General features: G+C 37.7%; 1 protein-coding gene across 6 annotated transcripts in view; it reads left to right on the forward strand.

Moving 5' to 3' along the window:
- The first annotated feature begins 1175 nt into the window (after positions 1-1175).
- Positions 1176-16586, forward strand: part of LOC118168227 (golgin subfamily B member 1-like) — a 43675-nt gene continuing 28264 nt past the window's right edge. For 4 of the 6 annotated variants that reach the window (XM_035328453.1, XM_035328449.1, XM_035328450.1 and 1 more), the window contains exons 1-14: positions 1180-1301; positions 4554-4608; positions 5742-5885; positions 6368-6514; positions 6691-6813; positions 7419-7586; positions 7943-8128; positions 9499-9621; positions 9812-9925; positions 11593-11908; positions 12263-12372; positions 12526-12643; positions 13462-13553; positions 14539-14690. In XM_035328453.1, coding sequence (XP_035184344.1) covers positions 4567-4608; positions 5742-5885; positions 6368-6514; positions 6691-6813; positions 7419-7586; positions 7943-8128; positions 9499-9621; positions 9812-9925; positions 11593-11908; positions 12263-12372; positions 12526-12643; positions 13462-13553; positions 14539-14690 — 1835 coding nt within the window. In that variant the 5' untranslated portion in view covers positions 1180-1301; positions 4554-4566. Of the gene's footprint in view, positions 1302-4553; positions 4609-5741; positions 5886-6367; positions 6515-6690; positions 6814-7418; positions 7587-7942; positions 8129-9498; positions 9622-9811; positions 9926-11592; positions 11909-12262; positions 12373-12525; positions 12644-13461; positions 13554-14538; positions 14691-16586 lie in introns of all 6 variants that reach the window. The other 2 variants (XM_035328454.1, XM_035328452.1) reach the window with 2 other exon arrangements.

The raw sequence follows: 16586 nt of genomic DNA on the forward strand, positions 1-16586 counted from the left end.
TTTTTTTTTTTTTTTTTTTTTTTTTTTTTTTTTTTTTTGGCTGCAGCCATCTCCAGGAGAAATGACCAGGCCCTCCTGTAATAAACAGTGTTTAATCATAAGAAGCTAGCTGTGAATTGGAAAAATGGACATACTGGCAAAGCTGTTTTGCATCATCTCCAAGTAAACTCAGAGCAGCTCAAGTTACAGGCAAGTTACAGAGCAGCTCATGTTAACGTTCCCAGAGATGCTCATGTTTTCCTGAGGACTTCTGACGCTAATCATCAGCTGTCATGTTACTATGAGGTTAACGCATAAATGAGAACACAGGCAACATTATGTTCATTTAGCTTGTAATCAGAAATGAAGACAATGTGCTGCAATGTTGTACCAAAAAGAGACTGAAGTTATTGAATTGAGAATCAGATCTTGAAATTTAATCCCATTTAAACACTAGCAGTTTTCCTTCCTGTTTGTAGTCATTTTAATTTTGTAGTCTGCTGTAAATTAAAGCTTGTGGCTGTTCACTGTACTGTGGTATGAACTGCTGCTTATTTTAAGAATGCGATGTCTGTAGCTGGGCCACACTGGAAGCCATAGAGTGCAAGATTCTGCTGGGAAGCAACAGTTTGCATGCTGAAAAACGTACTAGCTGAACTATTGGAGAAGGAAAAATATGACAGCTGCTGGTCAGGCACACAACGTACAGCTTCCTTTTGTACGATACTGTGCAAAGCTTTGCGGGTTTTCCACTTAGAAAAAGGACTTCAAATCCATCTCTCACCCTGAAAGCAAGACCGGTGTAACAGTACATGGTGGTATGCTTCCTGGCCTCCACGGGACAGAGGGCCTTATCCCTACACGAAATTCATCACACTGCTTCACTTTTTCCCAGCGTACAACCCCGTCTCCCTTGCCTATGTTCACAGCCCCGCAGCAGACATCCTGCTCCCAGTCACACTTCTCCCCCCAGGAATTCCTCGCTGGGCCCCCGAAGCGCCCCCAGCTCTCCCTCACCACCACCCTCACCGCCCCCGACTAACGCCGGGCTGCCTCGGGGGCCATTTTCCCCCGGGGCCTGCCGTTCCCTTCCTATCTGCTCGCCAAGGCCGCGCTCCCCCTTCCCCTCAGCCCCGGGGCTCCTCCGCGCCGCCCGGTGGCGCTGGCGGGGCCGCCTGGCGCGGGGCTGGGCCGTGCTGCCGAGCCCGTGGGAGCTGCCGAGGCGGCGGCGGCGGCGGAGGAGGAGGAGGCGGCGGCGGAGGAGGAGGAGGCGGCGGCGGCTGAGCCGGGCCCGGCCCGGCCGCCCCACCGCCCCCCGGCAGGTGAGTGGGGCCACACGGTGCCGGCCCGCCGCAGCCTTTCCCCGCTGGCGGCGGGGGGACGCGGGGCCCGCCCGGCTCTACGGGGCGGCGGCGCTGGGCCCGGACCCGGGCCCCCAGCCCTGGCTGCAGCCTCCGGGGGTGGCTGGGGCGGGGAGGGGCCCCGGCTGCCTGCTCTCTGTTCCCGGAGGCCCCATAGGAAAGCGGGGCTTAGGCGGGGACCCCGCTGGAATGGGGAGCTGGGAGGAGGCCGTGTGTCCTGCTGGGCCGCCGGCGGCAGGCCGGCCTGCACCCGGCTGCCCCCCCGGCACCTGCCCTTTGCAGCGGGCCTGGCGCTCGTGCTGTATTTCTTTGCTGATGCACTGTAGAAAGCGTGTGCAGCAAGGGTATTGGGCCCAGCAGGGGGCTGGTTTCTAGGGGAAAGTGTAATGTGCATTATTTCTGTAATAGCTATATAAATGCAGTGTTAAATTTTCTTTACTGAGCAGAAGGGTTAACGTCCTGGAAGGCCATCACATTGGCAGATCTATGGGTAAATGCAAAATGTGCAGATGCAACAAGGAAACGTACATGAAAATGCTTTTCTTCCAGTGTCTGTGTTTTAAAGCACAAAGTCATTCTAGGAAATGCATTTGAAGTAATAAAACACTCAAGTTTTTACATACTGCTATTGGGAGCCTTTCTACCACTGCTTCGCTGAGAGAAGAGAATGGGGGCTGCCATTACTTCCCTTGGCAGCAAGAAGAGAGGATCTTGCCTGCTTTCTAAATAGTTTTTCTGCAAGAGAAGGGGGAAAAGACCTTCAGTAACACCTTTGTAGTGAGAAATCAAATGAGGGCACTTTGAAGCCCATCTTAAATCAGAAAGACTTTGAACAGACGTGGGGAAGATTAGGCAAATGTCTGCAGTTCTACAGAAGTCAGTGGACTGTTTGTCAGCTTTCCTGATCATTTGAGTAGGTGTTGGTAACATCACATTTCAGTATTTTACCCTGTAAATCATTCACCCTCAAGCTGTGGGGGTTCTGTGACCACCTAAGTATGAACTGCTGCTGAAATGTGTCCCTGTCCCCTGAAACCTCAGTTGTACTTTAAGCATCAGGAGAAGCTTGTTTTGTAAAATTAAGCAGTCCTTTGTTATATCTCCTGGAATTTGTGTAAGGTTCAAATATCCTGCCTGTTGTTCTTCAGTGAAGAAGAGATCAAGGGAAATGAGTGTATAGTGCATGGAAAAGAATGATTATCAACACAGCGGGATGAGCGGGATGAGATACTGGCAGCGATGAAGCAGTGTGGAACACTGAAAGTGAGGGCGAGCAGTGTTAACTTACTGGGGAAAGACAAATGATCTGTCACTGCAAAAACTTCACAGAATATAGTCACAGATGGATTGGATTCCCTGTGTCTCTTATACTTGATGACTGATGCCACTATGTCTAGGAAGTAGGCTGCCAAAGGAAGGAATATGGTGGTAAACAACTTGGTTAAATTCTGTTTAGATGATCCTGCAAGCAGAAGGGATTGTGTTGAGTGTTCCAATTGCGGCTTTGCTGTCTTCAGTGCTCTAATTTGCTGTCTGTATGAGAAAATGAAAAAGTCATCATTGGTTGACTTCATGCTGGCTAAGGGAAGTCTCTTCAGTTTTGTTGCCCAGCTTGATTTGGAAAACTTGTCAATATTTACTGTCCTTTGTATAAACAAATATACATCAGAAGGTAGCAATTGAGGTATTCAGGTAGGAATGCTGGCACGTGAAGTGACCAAAAATGATTGCATCAGTCAAAGCTGTAAATGAGCTAAATATCCATTAGTAAAATGGAAATGCACTGCGATTACATCTAGTGAGTCATTTTACTCTGCTTTGTACATGGGTGACCCTTTAATGTGTCTGGAAATGAGCTTTTTGCAGAGAGCAGATTTGATGTTACAGCTCTGGAGGAGCTATGGGTGGGGTTTTTACTTCTAAGTTGTATAATTTCAGTCCCTCAAGCCCACAGCTTGCTTGTTGATTTTAATGTTAGAAAAGATTCTTAGCGTAATCCATTTTGACCTTGTAGATAACATAGGCCATAGGGTGTACTCAGTGATTCCTGCTTTTAGCTTTGAAAAGATAACCATCTTTAAAAGCAGTCTCTGCTATCATTCTGCATACCTTTTAAGGAAAGCTATGTGCTAAGGTTTATAATAAACTCTCTTCCAAATTCAGTGCCGCTGACTGATCTGTGCATGCATATTTCAGAAGTATGTAATACAGATTAGAAAGGATGGATTGTTTTCCTCTGGACATTGCTAGCTGAGAGTGAAAATCACTGAATGGGTACAGCTTTGCTTCTTACTTCGTGCTGCTCTTTGGAATTATTATACAGAGGCAGAGCAATATACATTAGTCTGCTCTTAATGTGCATCTCCAAGACACAGTTTGGTATTTACTGCATTGGCTATTTTAAAGACTTTGTCCATTTAGCTTGTCGCTATTGTTCAGTATTGTTCTTAGCCTTAGAGCTGCCTTCTACCTACTTGGTCTGTAGGATTTTGCTTCTTACAGCCGTGTTAGAGCTCTTACTTGTGTTTATTGGGAGACTCCAGCTTTCCATGGTCTGAGGCTGTAATTACAGGTATGTCTGGTACATTGGTACCATTTAGAAATATGTGGTGCTTGGTTCAGAGCAGAAGAAGTGGGGAACGCTTGCTGTGCCTGGAGGTTTAGCTACCATTTAATATGCTGATCAGTGACCTCAGGGGTTACAACACTCATGTCATTTTTCTGATGAAAGCAGTCATGGCAATTAATGCAGTATGGTGTTCTTTAACATTTTTCATCTTTGTGTAGGGTTTTATAGAAATAAGCATTGATATAATACCTGTCACATTGCAGTGGCAGGCAGAATGTTTAAGGTCAGGTTAAATATTAGCAAACTTTAACTGGCTTGTATCTTTTATTTATGCATGGAAATAGCAACTATGCTGAATAATTCTTATGGCATTTAAATTTTAAATACTTCTTTGATTTTTTTTGATAATATTGACATTTTACTAACAATGAGTCTTTAGAAAACGCATAACATGCATATTTTATACATAATTACATTACTAGCTGCTAAGAAATAATGTGATGGAGATCAGAGGTGCGGTTAACAACCACTTAAAGTTAGAATAAAGTATTTTACTTTGAAATACACAGAGAGAAGGACCAGTTAATTAAAGTACCTGAATCACTGATGTTTACTGATGTATTGTTTCATTTGTTTTTTCATAGCTATCTTGAAACTATGTGGAAATGGGGTAGTGGAGATGATTCTCCTTCCAAAGCTGTAAGTACTGAATTTCTTTTAAGATAATGATTTCCTAAGAAATTCTGACATACAGAACCTTTAACTGATGATCTACTAATCATATGTGTTTGCTCTTTCATAAAGAAGTTGCTTAACTGGTTTCACTATGATTCACTTTTAGGACTCTCATTAAAAGTCGATTTGGGTTCTTGCTCGATATTTAATCCTTGCGTAACACAACTGCTCTATTTGTCTTCATAATGCTTAACTTGCTTTAAGAAAGCATCTATGAGAATTACATAGGCTTTATCCCAAGTCTGTTTTTTGTGCGTAGCATGTTAATAAAATATTTTATTGTCACTAGGTTCAGTGACACTACTGCTAGATATTATAATGAAAATCCAGTAGATAAGGAAATTAAGTCCTTGTGCATTAAATATGTCAACATTCAGTATAGCTATTAATTATTGTTAAGGCCTTTTCTTACTCATTCAAAAGCGGTGTCATCCCCTCCTCCCTTTTTTTCCTTTAAGTAAACTATTGATGTAGTTATGTTCAAGTTTATTTTGAGAAATGTCTTATTGATGGAAAGGTGAGGGATATTTTTTTTCTGATTCCTTAAAAAAATAAAGCTGTCTTTTAAAGTCTCGAGTAGAGTTATGTAGATCTGCTTGAAATCGTGAAAGCTTTTTTTTTTTTTTTTTCATTATTATTCTATACAGATGTTAGATGACATTCAGAGACAGAGGAGAAAGTTGCTGTTCAAAATAATTTATAATACAGAAATAGCTATGTAAGGATTAGGAAAAGAAAGAAACTGCAAGGAATTTCTGAGATGGCAAAATACAGGAATTACTTGTTCATGCCCGAACGATCAAGTAGTTGTAGTGGTCTGACTGAACCATAGTACAATGAAGAGTGTTTCTACACAGAAGAAATCAGATTATTACAATTATGTTGTGTGTTCTTTTTAACATGGTTTTATATAAACCCTTCTTCTACTGTATCTGTCAGACTAGCTCAAGACAGTCTGGTATGTGTACATATAGTACATGGATGTTTTACTATTGCATTCTAATAAGATTTTCTGAATGTGTTTAATTAAAAGGTGATGGCACAAGGATCATTGTCTGCACTATCTTGTTTGTTCAAAATACACTTAATGTCTGCAGGCTGCAGGGTCACAAGATGCAGGAAACATGTCGGTGACAGATTTGACTGAACAGCTGACAAGTACTGAGCAGCTGGTAACTCAGCTAAAGGAGCTTGTCCGAGAGAAGGATGCTGAGCTTCGAAATAAAGATAATCAGTTAAAGGTACTGTGTATGTATTCTTTTCAAAGAGACAGTTTAAAAAAACCACATCGGTCGTGTTTATCGTAAGCTGTTCTTGTAGCTAAGTTTAATAGTCAGTTATAACAACTTCAGGAACCCTAGGAAGCATTGGTTACAATTAGCTGTTAGGTTTCCTGGGCATTACAGCTTTTTGCCAACGCATCTTCTGTTATAGAATCACTTAAGGTCATCAGGTCCAACTGTTAACCTAGCACTGCCAAGTCTGGCACTAAACCATATCCCTAAGCACCACATCTACACATTTTTTAAATACCTCCAGGGGCGGTGTTCCAAAATTGTAAGTGGATTTGGATATTGCACAGGCAGCAGTCTCTTCAGGGGAAAGATTTAATTACTTTAGATTTCTGTTTTTGTTTCTTTTTTTTTTTTTTTTAATGGGAGATTTGAAGGATGCAGTTGTTCATGTAGCTAATTTAAGCCATTCATGACTCTAATGTCTGTAGGAGGAGAGGGAATCTGCTGATGCCAAACTTTCCAAAGTGAAGCTGCAAAACAAAGCCAAGGTTGCATCATTAACCTCACAACTGGAAGAACTTAAGAAACAGTTATCAGCAGCAGGAGGCTTGGAGGAAAAAGCAGAACAAAAAAAGGTAAGTGTCTTTACATTTGAAAGTAGACATGTTATTGTCTTGGAATACTTAATATAAAAGAGAATGGAAATACAAACCACAAGACCACTCTATTTCACCAGTATTGTCTGAACAGGTAGAAGTACTGAAGTCAGTTGCTACTTACTTATGGAATGTGAAACTCCCTGTTTTTGCAGGCATCAAGAGATGGCGACCAGGAAAACGCTGCAGCAAATCGTGGGAAAATATTAGTGCTGAGAAGGAGAATTGAAGAACTAGAATCCCAGATCACACAAAAAAATGAAGAGCTACAAAAAAAGGTGGTGTTTTATATGATGCTGAGTGTATGTTTTTTCACATCTGTGGTGTAGGCTTATATTTAAAGACTAAAGAGATATTTTGAGAAAGTTTTGGGTTGAGAAAACAGAGGTTATGTGCTACAACCTGCCTGAACAAATACAGTGAGAATTCTTTCATTGTGTTTTCTGTTAACATTGAATCCTCAAGCAGTAATTTGAAAATAAATAGTAGTTTGAAAATAAACAGGAAAGGAAGCACTGTATGAACTGTGTGGGTTAATGTTATCTTTAAATCTTCTATTTTGAATTAAAATGCTGTTTTGCTTCAGTTTTTCTTGTTGCAAAAATAATTAATGAGAGGAAGAAATACAAAGAATGATTTCATGTTACAGTTTGTAACAGTGCTGTATTTTGTGGACGTTATTGTTGACTGGAAGGTGGCAGGAATGCCAGTGCTGCAGAATTTCAGAGAGAAACAGGCTCAGTAATTAAATGTTGGAGTTCAAATTGAACCAAGTTATAAATGTTATCGTAATTTTTTCTGTACCCTAAAATAGTCACTATGGTGGTGATGCAAACTGTGCTAGAAATACAGATTACATGCAGTGTGGTCTTTTCATTTTCAGAATGCTGAATTGGAGGCCCAGCGCTGTCGGGGGGCTGAAATGGATGCCATGCTGGCAGAGAAAGAAAAGAAGCTAGCTGAAAGAGATGCCTATATCACTGATTTACAGATGGCCTGTGGATCAGGTGGTGTTGCCAATGAAATATTCTTGCCCAATGAAGAATTGAAGGTATATTATCATCTCAGATATAAAACCTCCATAGAGGTTTCAAAGAATTAAACAATTTTGATGTTGTATAGTTGATCCTTCTCTGAAGCACAAATCACCAGCAGTTATTCATGTGACTACAATTTCTTCATTGATTATTTTCATTTATTTTAATATATAAATAATTATTTACCTTAGTAATAATACTGACTAAATAATACAACTTTTACTGACTTTTAAATCTGATGAGAAATTTCACTCAAATCAAAACCAAACCTGAGTTTCTAGTTTAATGTTGCTTGCCTGAGGGAGGGTGGGTGGTGGTTTTTTTTTTCTGGGCCCATACTTCTAATTGTCTAATGGTTTGCATTCTACAGAATGAGCTGTCCATTAAAGAATCTTCACTACAAAGCATGCAGATTCTTGTTCAGAACCTTACCAAGAAGGTTGGAGACAGTGAGGAAAAATGTAGCTTGTTCCAGGAACAGATTGAGAGTCTTAAAACCGTTCAGAACAATGAAAGAGAACGTTTCCAAGAAATGGAAGCTGCATATATGGAAAATGTAAGTAAACACTCTAGAAATATTTATATTTGTTGGTGGAAGATGTCTTGACTGTAGTATTGCTATCTCAATGATTGAGAAATGCCATTCTTAATTTTCGGTGATTCTTGAGTTAAGGTCTATATGGTGATCAGATGAAGTAAGAATAATGAAGCAGTCAGTAAGTAGATGGTTTGGTAATTATTCAGATAATTATTGAAAATGAAAGTATTAGGGTTGTTTAACCATTCTCAGTGTAATGTGGCTATTTGACAGATCACTTTCATTTGTGCTGTGAGCGAACTGATGCGCTTCTTAGCAGGAGAGCATTGAAATAAATTGTTTTCCTCCTGACTTTGAAAAATAGCTGGTGAAGTTTGGTCTGCTTAATGGGGAACTATTCTAGAAGTTCGTGGCTGATTAGCAGGCCAAGGCAAATATATATATATATATATATATTTAATAACAACTAAAAAGGAAAAAAGAAAAAGAAACAGTTGAAAAAATAATCTAGGGAGCATGTTATCCATTCTTTGATGTTGATAGCACATCACATTAAATCTGAGATTTAACTTCCAAGGGAGTTTCAGCCCAACTGTAAGGAATTTAGATTTTAATGTGATGTGCTTGATCGCTCAGAGTTTGTTCTACCATGTATGAAGCTATTGATCTCAGTATTTCCCATATTATTTGATATCTGAGTTTATTTTATCTGGTACTTTCGATCCTGAATATTGGCATACACGTTCAGTAGCACAACATTGCATGTTTTGATAGAAGAAATAAAGAAAAAGACCAACAGCTGAGACTAAAAGCCATTGTGGTGAGCACAGTGTGGTCACTGAAATACAGAGCTGGGTAGGACTTTATGTGAAAAAAACTGATTATCTTTATAAAAAAAATGAATTTTTATTCAAAATATCATTAGCAGGATTCCAAAAGTTACATCCAGTTCTTATAGAAGTAAGATAGCTAACAAAGATGCTGGAGGGAGAATGCAAGTTCTTGAGTAGGAAGAGGTGGCTAGGTTTCAAAGCTATTTGGGCTTAATTGATTAAAACTTGCTAAAAATTATTATGATCAGTGTAATCTTTTAGAAAAAAGGAGTATCAAAATGATAGCATCTAGAAGGTGGAGATCTGTGGTGTTAAACAAAAATGAACATTACAGTCCTTTTCATTTAAAGTTTGTTACTGAAGAATTGAGGCAAATTTCATGCAAGTTGAAGGTTTATGTGCCATTGACTTCAGTAATCAGTCAGTGATTGCTGGGTTTACTGCTAAGTGGAAGCAAGAATACATTATCTTGCTGTACCTTTATTTAGACAAGCCAGTGTACTTTCAGTGTACCTTGGTGGACCGGTTTCATATTTACTTTCTATGTGTTTTCAGGTACGTGTATTTCAAAATGTAATCCAGGAAAAGGAAAAGGAATTGGAAGCACAGAGGAAAAAACATGAACAGGAGCTCTTTAAATTAGTTGCTAAATCTGATGCAAGTGCTGACCTGGAACAGGTAAGTTGCTTTGGAAACTTGGTTGCTTGCTTTGTCTTAGATAGTCATGGGAGTTTAGAAACATGTAATTAATAACCTCTGTGACACAGTTCAGAAGTCTGGGTGGGAAACTAAACATAATACTTGTTTTTTTTTCTTCTTCTGAAAATTTTAATCCCTTTATTGATAGCTTGATTTTTTTTTTTCCTAGCTACTGAAAGCCTTGAAGCAGAAGCTCCATGAAAAGGAAGAAGTCATGATGGGAAGGACGCAGGTGATAGATGTGCTGCAAAAAGAACTGGATGCCAAGGACCAGCAATTAAAAGTAAGAAATAATATATATACACTGCTCAACTCATTGGGTCAATTACAAGTTTCAAAAGCAGTTTGTTGGTGTCTGAAAGATAATTCTGCATGAAATAATTAGGTAGTGCTCTGGGAGGTTTTGACGTGTGCTGGTAATGCAACTATAATTGTGTGAACAGATACAAATTCCAGTTCAATTCAGGAAATAAAAAAGTAAAGCCCATGAAATATAAAACTGTAAATTCTCCTCCATAGCTTAGCTTGTCTTGGTTCGTTTTGAGAACTTGTTATGTAGGGAAGACTTTCTGCTATCAAAAGACTTCAGTTTCTCTAGTTAAGAGGCTGGAGTGAGCTCCAAGGCTTTTTTTTTTTTTTTTTTTTTTTTTTTTTCTTCTTTCTCCAAAGAGAATGTTTAACTAGCACTGTGCCTTTTTTTCTGAAGTATTTTTACTGATTGCAGAATGCATAGCTAATCCAGGTTCATTGTTTTTAAGCATCTAGTGTGAATTGTGATTATAGCCTTTGAGTGCTGCTACGTCAGTTCAACAATGTAGGTAAAGAACATTGCAGTCCCTCACATAGGCTTTTGGGACTTTGCTGAAACACCCTGCTTGGGAAGTGTCAGGTACCACATTTCAGCCATCCTATTTACAAAAATAAAAATAAAAATAAAAAAATCCACTTACCCAAGAAGGTTTCCTGAATTCAAATCTATTGGAAATAGTTTCAACAATGTAACCAGGTAGACACACTGTCCTGCAAAAGTAGTTAAGATCTATAGCAAAACATGTGTGATCCAGAAGCTATGGTCCTCGCTAAATTGGTGTTTCACTTGTCCTTCCCATTTGTCATACACCGTGCCTTAAGCAGGTGTTTTCCCCCACCCCACGGGTTAGATGCATCTTGAAGGAAGATAAGCTGCAACAACAGTCAGTACCTAGTGCTAGTTCACTGAGGAGACAGAAATGTGCAGCTTGAGGCAAAGGGTGGATTGTCACAACATGAACTTAGAGCAGTTTAAATTGTAATGGAACCTCAGCCTAAGTATTAAAATAGCAAGAAGACTTCCTTTACATAAGCAGTTTAATTGCATTTTGAAAATGTTGCCTCTGCCGTCCTGCACAGCTTCTTTACATGGACAGTCTATCTTCCTTGGTTTCTGTATCATTAACATAGGCTCTGCACAACAGGTCTGATGTGAGTGAACTGCTCCGTTACAGTGATCTGTAATCTAGTTCTTGCATTATAACCAATGTGAGAGCACTGGCAGTAGGATAAGCACTAACAGAAGACCAGTTAGCAAAAAGAACAGCTAGGTCACAGTTTGCCAGTTTTAATGGATGTAGGTAACAACATCTGGATGGCATTGCAGTGAGCATTCTCAGTCTTTGACGTTGCTGTTAGAGAGATCTTACAAATATGTATTTAAGCAAGCAAGCGTTGATTTTTATTCCATTTTCAGCTAAGGGAGAGGTAACGTAGTTTTCACTCAAATAGCAACGCCATTTTGCTCAAGTTCCTATGTAAGCCTTGGAAAATCAGAGCTGAGTTTTTTGTACTAGAGCCAGGTGACCAACAGTAGCTCTGATTTTCTGGAAAAGTATGTAAGAATACAAATGCAGTGTTTGACAGTCGTACTAAAAATACTTTTTATTAAAATAAAAAACTTCATTTTTTTTTTAATAGGAGATTAATGAAAACCTGAAACGTCTTCAGTCTGAAAAAGAAAACCTTCAGTCTAAACTGGATGCAGAGAGACATGTCTTGAGAGCCCAGATAAAAGACATGATGGAGAAACACGTGCTTGAAATGACAAAAGTGAGGGAGAAATACGATGCTGAACTGCATGAAATTCAAGAGAAACATGAAACTGAGCTGCAAGAAAAAGATCAGGCCCTGGTTCAGCTTAAGAAACAAGTGGCAGAATTAACTGTTAGTGGGCAGACAAAAGATGTTAGAGACCTGGAGTCTACAACTAAAGAAAAGATGGAAGAATTGGAAGGTATCCTATTTAAACAGTTGTCACGTAGGACGGGTTACTTTAGGCCATACCTCTATATATTATATATCAATTTCATACCTGTTGCAAGTACAACTTCATAAAATTCAATAGAAGAGTTACCACCACAGTAATTAAAAAGTATCTGTGCTCAAGTGCTATAATAATGAGGGTTATGGGAATATCAAGATGATGACATATGCTGTAAATTTCTCACCACGTTTCTTACTGTTAATGTTTTTCTTCTTTGAATGCAGTTGTCTTCTATAAGTGTTACTTTCAGTTGCTAAAGGTATTAAACATAGATCTTGTAATGATAATCCTTCTGGGGTTTAAAATATTTGTCTTGTTCCTTAGTACAACTGAAACTGAAAACAGAAGAGGCCACCAAATCTGAAGCTAAGTTCCTGAAAATGAAGGCTTGGTCCAAATCAAGAATCAAACAGCTGGAGGATGAACTGAAAAATGTGTGTATTATGTAGCTAGTGTATTGCACTTTCAAATAGTAGAAAAACAGCTACTCCAAATCTTACTAAAAATCAGAAAAAAGTAGCATTTACTTTACTGTGTTATCAGTGTTTTGGTGCAAATGAAAAACTTACAGCTACTTTTTCTTTTAGTTTTCATCGAAGAATAACGATGTATCTGCCTTGAACAATCGTTTGTCAGAATTAGAAGCTGAGAAAGAAGAACTGCAGTCAAAACTTCAATCATTACATGAAATCAGAACTCAGAATGGTAAAAACAAACAAAAACCTACCCGGCTTGCAAAGAAACAACCAAACAAAAGCCCATCTCTTTTATTTTTCTATTGAAGATGGTTCTAAATTAAAGAGACAAAGATAAATAGTCTTTCTTGTTTAAAATTTTCAGTGTATCTTTTTTTAAAAAACAAACAAACAAACAACAAAAAACAGATTCTGAAGTATCTCCAACTTTTACAGTAGCATACAGTTCTTAAGCCAGAGGTACAAGTCATCTTTCCTTCCCAAAATATACTTGTGCATAACAGTTCAGCCCTTGTTCTGTTTAGGTTTGGTAGAATACATCTAAACTTTTCGAGCAAGTGGAAAAGGTGGCTTCTTAAGATGAAAAATGAGAACAAGATACTTGGAAAAATCTGATAGAGTATATATACAATGAACTGAGAGCAGTGAGAATTATCTCAAATATTATATCAAATATTTTTTTCTTGTGTGAGGATTTGAGGGATTTTTTTTTTGCATAAAACCTCAGATAGGCAATTACATTTAATAATAGTGTTCTATGAGAGATTCTCCTTTTCACCTTGAAGATTTTCTGATATCCTTTTTGTAAATGGAAAATGGTAGAATTTTCACTTCACTAGTCTAAATTGTTAGCGTGTTAGGTTTAAAACACTGATCTATATTTAACAACCAAGAAGTCAGTATTGTGGGTAGGTGGACAACACAGACAAATACAGGTCTTCTAACTGAAATGAATTATCTGAATTTTCATTTTGAATCTTGTAAATTTTTGTTGATCTTCTATCAGTTTTGTGTCCTAATGAACCTAAATTCATTATACTTTTGTAGAAGAATTGCTGACTAAGCTGGAAGTCTATGAAGAGCAGCAAAGGAAGTTGCAAGCTGATCTTGACCAAGTTACAAAGAGGGCAGCTTCACAGGTTGACTTTAAAATTGATTTGTATGAGTTACTGATTAGCTCAAACAGTGCTTTAGGAAGTGTGTTAGCTGGGTGTTCTTGCTGAAAATTAATTTAGCGGTATGTGAAATTGAGATGTCAGTAGCTGTTAAAATAGGTAACAAACTGACAGGTTTGAATTAAAGATTGGTTTTTCCTTATTTTTTCACATACCTTAATTTATACATTTCCAAACTGTTTACTGTCTACTTAGTTACATTTAACATGGGTTATCAAAGTGACTTTTTATTATTTTGTGTAAGGTCTGAATAGCTTTTAGAAGGAAATAAGAGCTGAAATGTTAACAAATGTACAGGTCCAGATGACAAAGTGAGAAGAACCATAAAGCTATACTAAAAGACTTCTAGGTGGATTAACAGTATACATTAATCTTAGTACATGGTAAATAATTTTATACAGACCTGGAAGCAGAGACAGTTTGAAACGGGTTAATATGTGTTGCTAAAAGTATTTTTGAACTTTTGTGGAGACTTTTTTTGGTTAATTTACAAAATAGTTTTTATTTTGATGGGAAGGCAAAAACATTCTTACTTATTCTACTCATGTAATAGAGATTTTTTATCCTAAAGTAATAGAGATTTTTTATCCTAAAGTAATAGAGATTTTTTATCCTAAAGTAAGAAAATTGAATATTGTTGCACTTTAAAACATTTCTGAGATGAAAATATGCAAGAAAAATAATTTGTTTAAAAATCCATTTTTTGTTTAAAAATATTTTAGCTTGAAAATGCAACCAGCAGTAGCATTTTTAATATTTTGCTAGGTGGTGAGGCTTGCTTTTTACACAATCTATGATAATTATCTTTGTTTTCATATTTTTTTTGTATATTAAGTGGTAAATCACAGTGGATTGCTTTCTCTGTGAATGGTTTGCCAACTTAAAAAGTCATTTACGTTTGCAGTAGGATCTGGTAAAATATATTTTCATGCCCAGTTTCTCTTGTTAGGCCAGTGAATCAGGTAGTGTGGATGAACTGCAGAGTCAGCTCTTGGAATGGCAAGAAAATGTGCCAGAATCAGAGGAGTCCCGTGATCAAGTCAGAGAAGAGAAATCTGCTATGGCCTTGAGAATGGCTCAGATTGAGGAGGAGAGAGAAGGTAAGCTGTTCTACTCACAGTTAAATTACCATATATATATATATATACATATATATATATGATGCACATACACACATCTCGTATATGTCTGCTGCACTTCAGACTAAATTGAGAGTTTTCTACCATGACAAACTGCTGTAGCCATAAGATTTATAAGATTTAGCTAGTAAAATTGCTTACATTTGCTTTTTCTTAATTTCCTTGATTCTTTTTTCATAAATTCATTTTTTGTATTGTTTTTATGAGTAGATGTACTTTTTCTGTTTGCCGTCTGAATTGCTGCTTTGTAAGACTGCTTGAACTTGCTTCAAAAGGTTACTGTCCAAACACAAATGACGAGTGATTAAAATAAGTTCACCATTGAGATTTTAAAGCTGCCTGCCGTGAACAGGTAGTGAAGGTGTGGGGAACTGTAGTGTTGGTTTGAATTTTATGATGTAGGGTGGTGCTCTAGTAAAATGTACCTAAGACAGATTTTCTCTTTAAATTGCTCAGAAACCTCTCAAAATATTTAGTAATCTATTAGTAAGTGGCACTTGTGCAAATCAGTTGAATAACAGTAACTGATAATGGTTTAGGGCCAGTTAAAAACGTTAAACTACCTATAGAAAATAACATTTCAAGTAATCTTAGGTTTTTGTAATTTTCTTAATTAGTAATAAAACAGTTGATGAGAAAGTGAAGCAGCTTCTCTTAAAACTGATAAAAGTCTAGGTAAATTTCAGATAGTTTTTGCTGCTTGTTTTCCAAGTCATTTAGTACTTCATTATAATTTTTGTCCTGTTAGTTAACTGTGTGGGGCTTAATGGCACATTTTAATGTGCACAACCTACCGTCATAATTAATCCAGTTAGGTAATTTGAATCTTCTCTTTTTAATCTGCCATTGAATTATTTTTCATTTCCAAGATTAATTTGAAAGTTCAGTACATAAGCATAGAAATGTTTTAAGGATCACGTCTCATCTTTTTGAGGGGTTTACCATGTAATACTTTGAACTGAAAGAGAATAATATTCCCTTCATTAAAACTACCTGTTACCTCATCTGTGGTTACTACAGATCCATGTGCAATATTAATAACAGTTGTAAATTCATCTGCGTCAGTCCGTATTTAATTTTGCATTTTTCCCCTTGGGATAAGCATGACCTTTCTGTTTCTTTTTTTTCCCTGCCGTTACACCTGATGAGCCCTCAGCGTCCCTTCCCCCTCCACTCCTACCACCCTACACTGCGATTTGGTCAGCCAGTGAGAACATAGTTTCCCATCAGTTTTGTGCATGCAGGTTCCTGCAGCAATGGCAACTTGTAATATACTATTGCTGATTTCTTCTGTTGGTGCTTCTTTTGAGGAAATTGCCAACAGTACCTTATAAGATTTGCCATTGATGGTATGTGGTTTTTAGCCGTACATGTAACAAATGCTGTCTTTTAACTTGATTTTTTCCCCTCTTGCAAAGCCTATTTCTTCATTTATGTTAACCAAATCTCTTTATTTTTCTTTGTAATAGTAGCTGACTCCATATTTACTCTGTAACTTCTTCTACAGAAAAAATTCTTGGCTTGCTGCAATTGATTGTTACTAAGTAAGAATCAAATTAATTTAGACACTCTTAATAGCACTTGAAATTCAATAGTGTTTTTTAAAAAACAATTATATTCCCTCCTGTAAGTTGCAAAACTTTATTTGCATTAATATTAGTTACGGATATTTTAAACAGCCTAGAAACCCACTACTCATTCCATCACAGTCTATGGCAATTTGCCAAATAAAGCAATTGTCTGTTTTGGAATGAATGTGTGGAGAGCTACACAATCCTAGGGGATGACAGTGTTGACTGGTGCGTATAGATTCTGGCTTATTTCCTCTGCAAACCACTAATTATCGGGACATTTAATA

Source organism: Oxyura jamaicensis, chromosome 5 (genome assembly GCF_011077185.1).
Source record: "Oxyura jamaicensis isolate SHBP4307 breed ruddy duck chromosome 5, BPBGC_Ojam_1.0, whole genome shotgun sequence".
In the NCBI taxonomy this organism is placed as follows: domain Eukaryota; kingdom Metazoa; phylum Chordata; class Aves; order Anseriformes; family Anatidae; genus Oxyura; species Oxyura jamaicensis.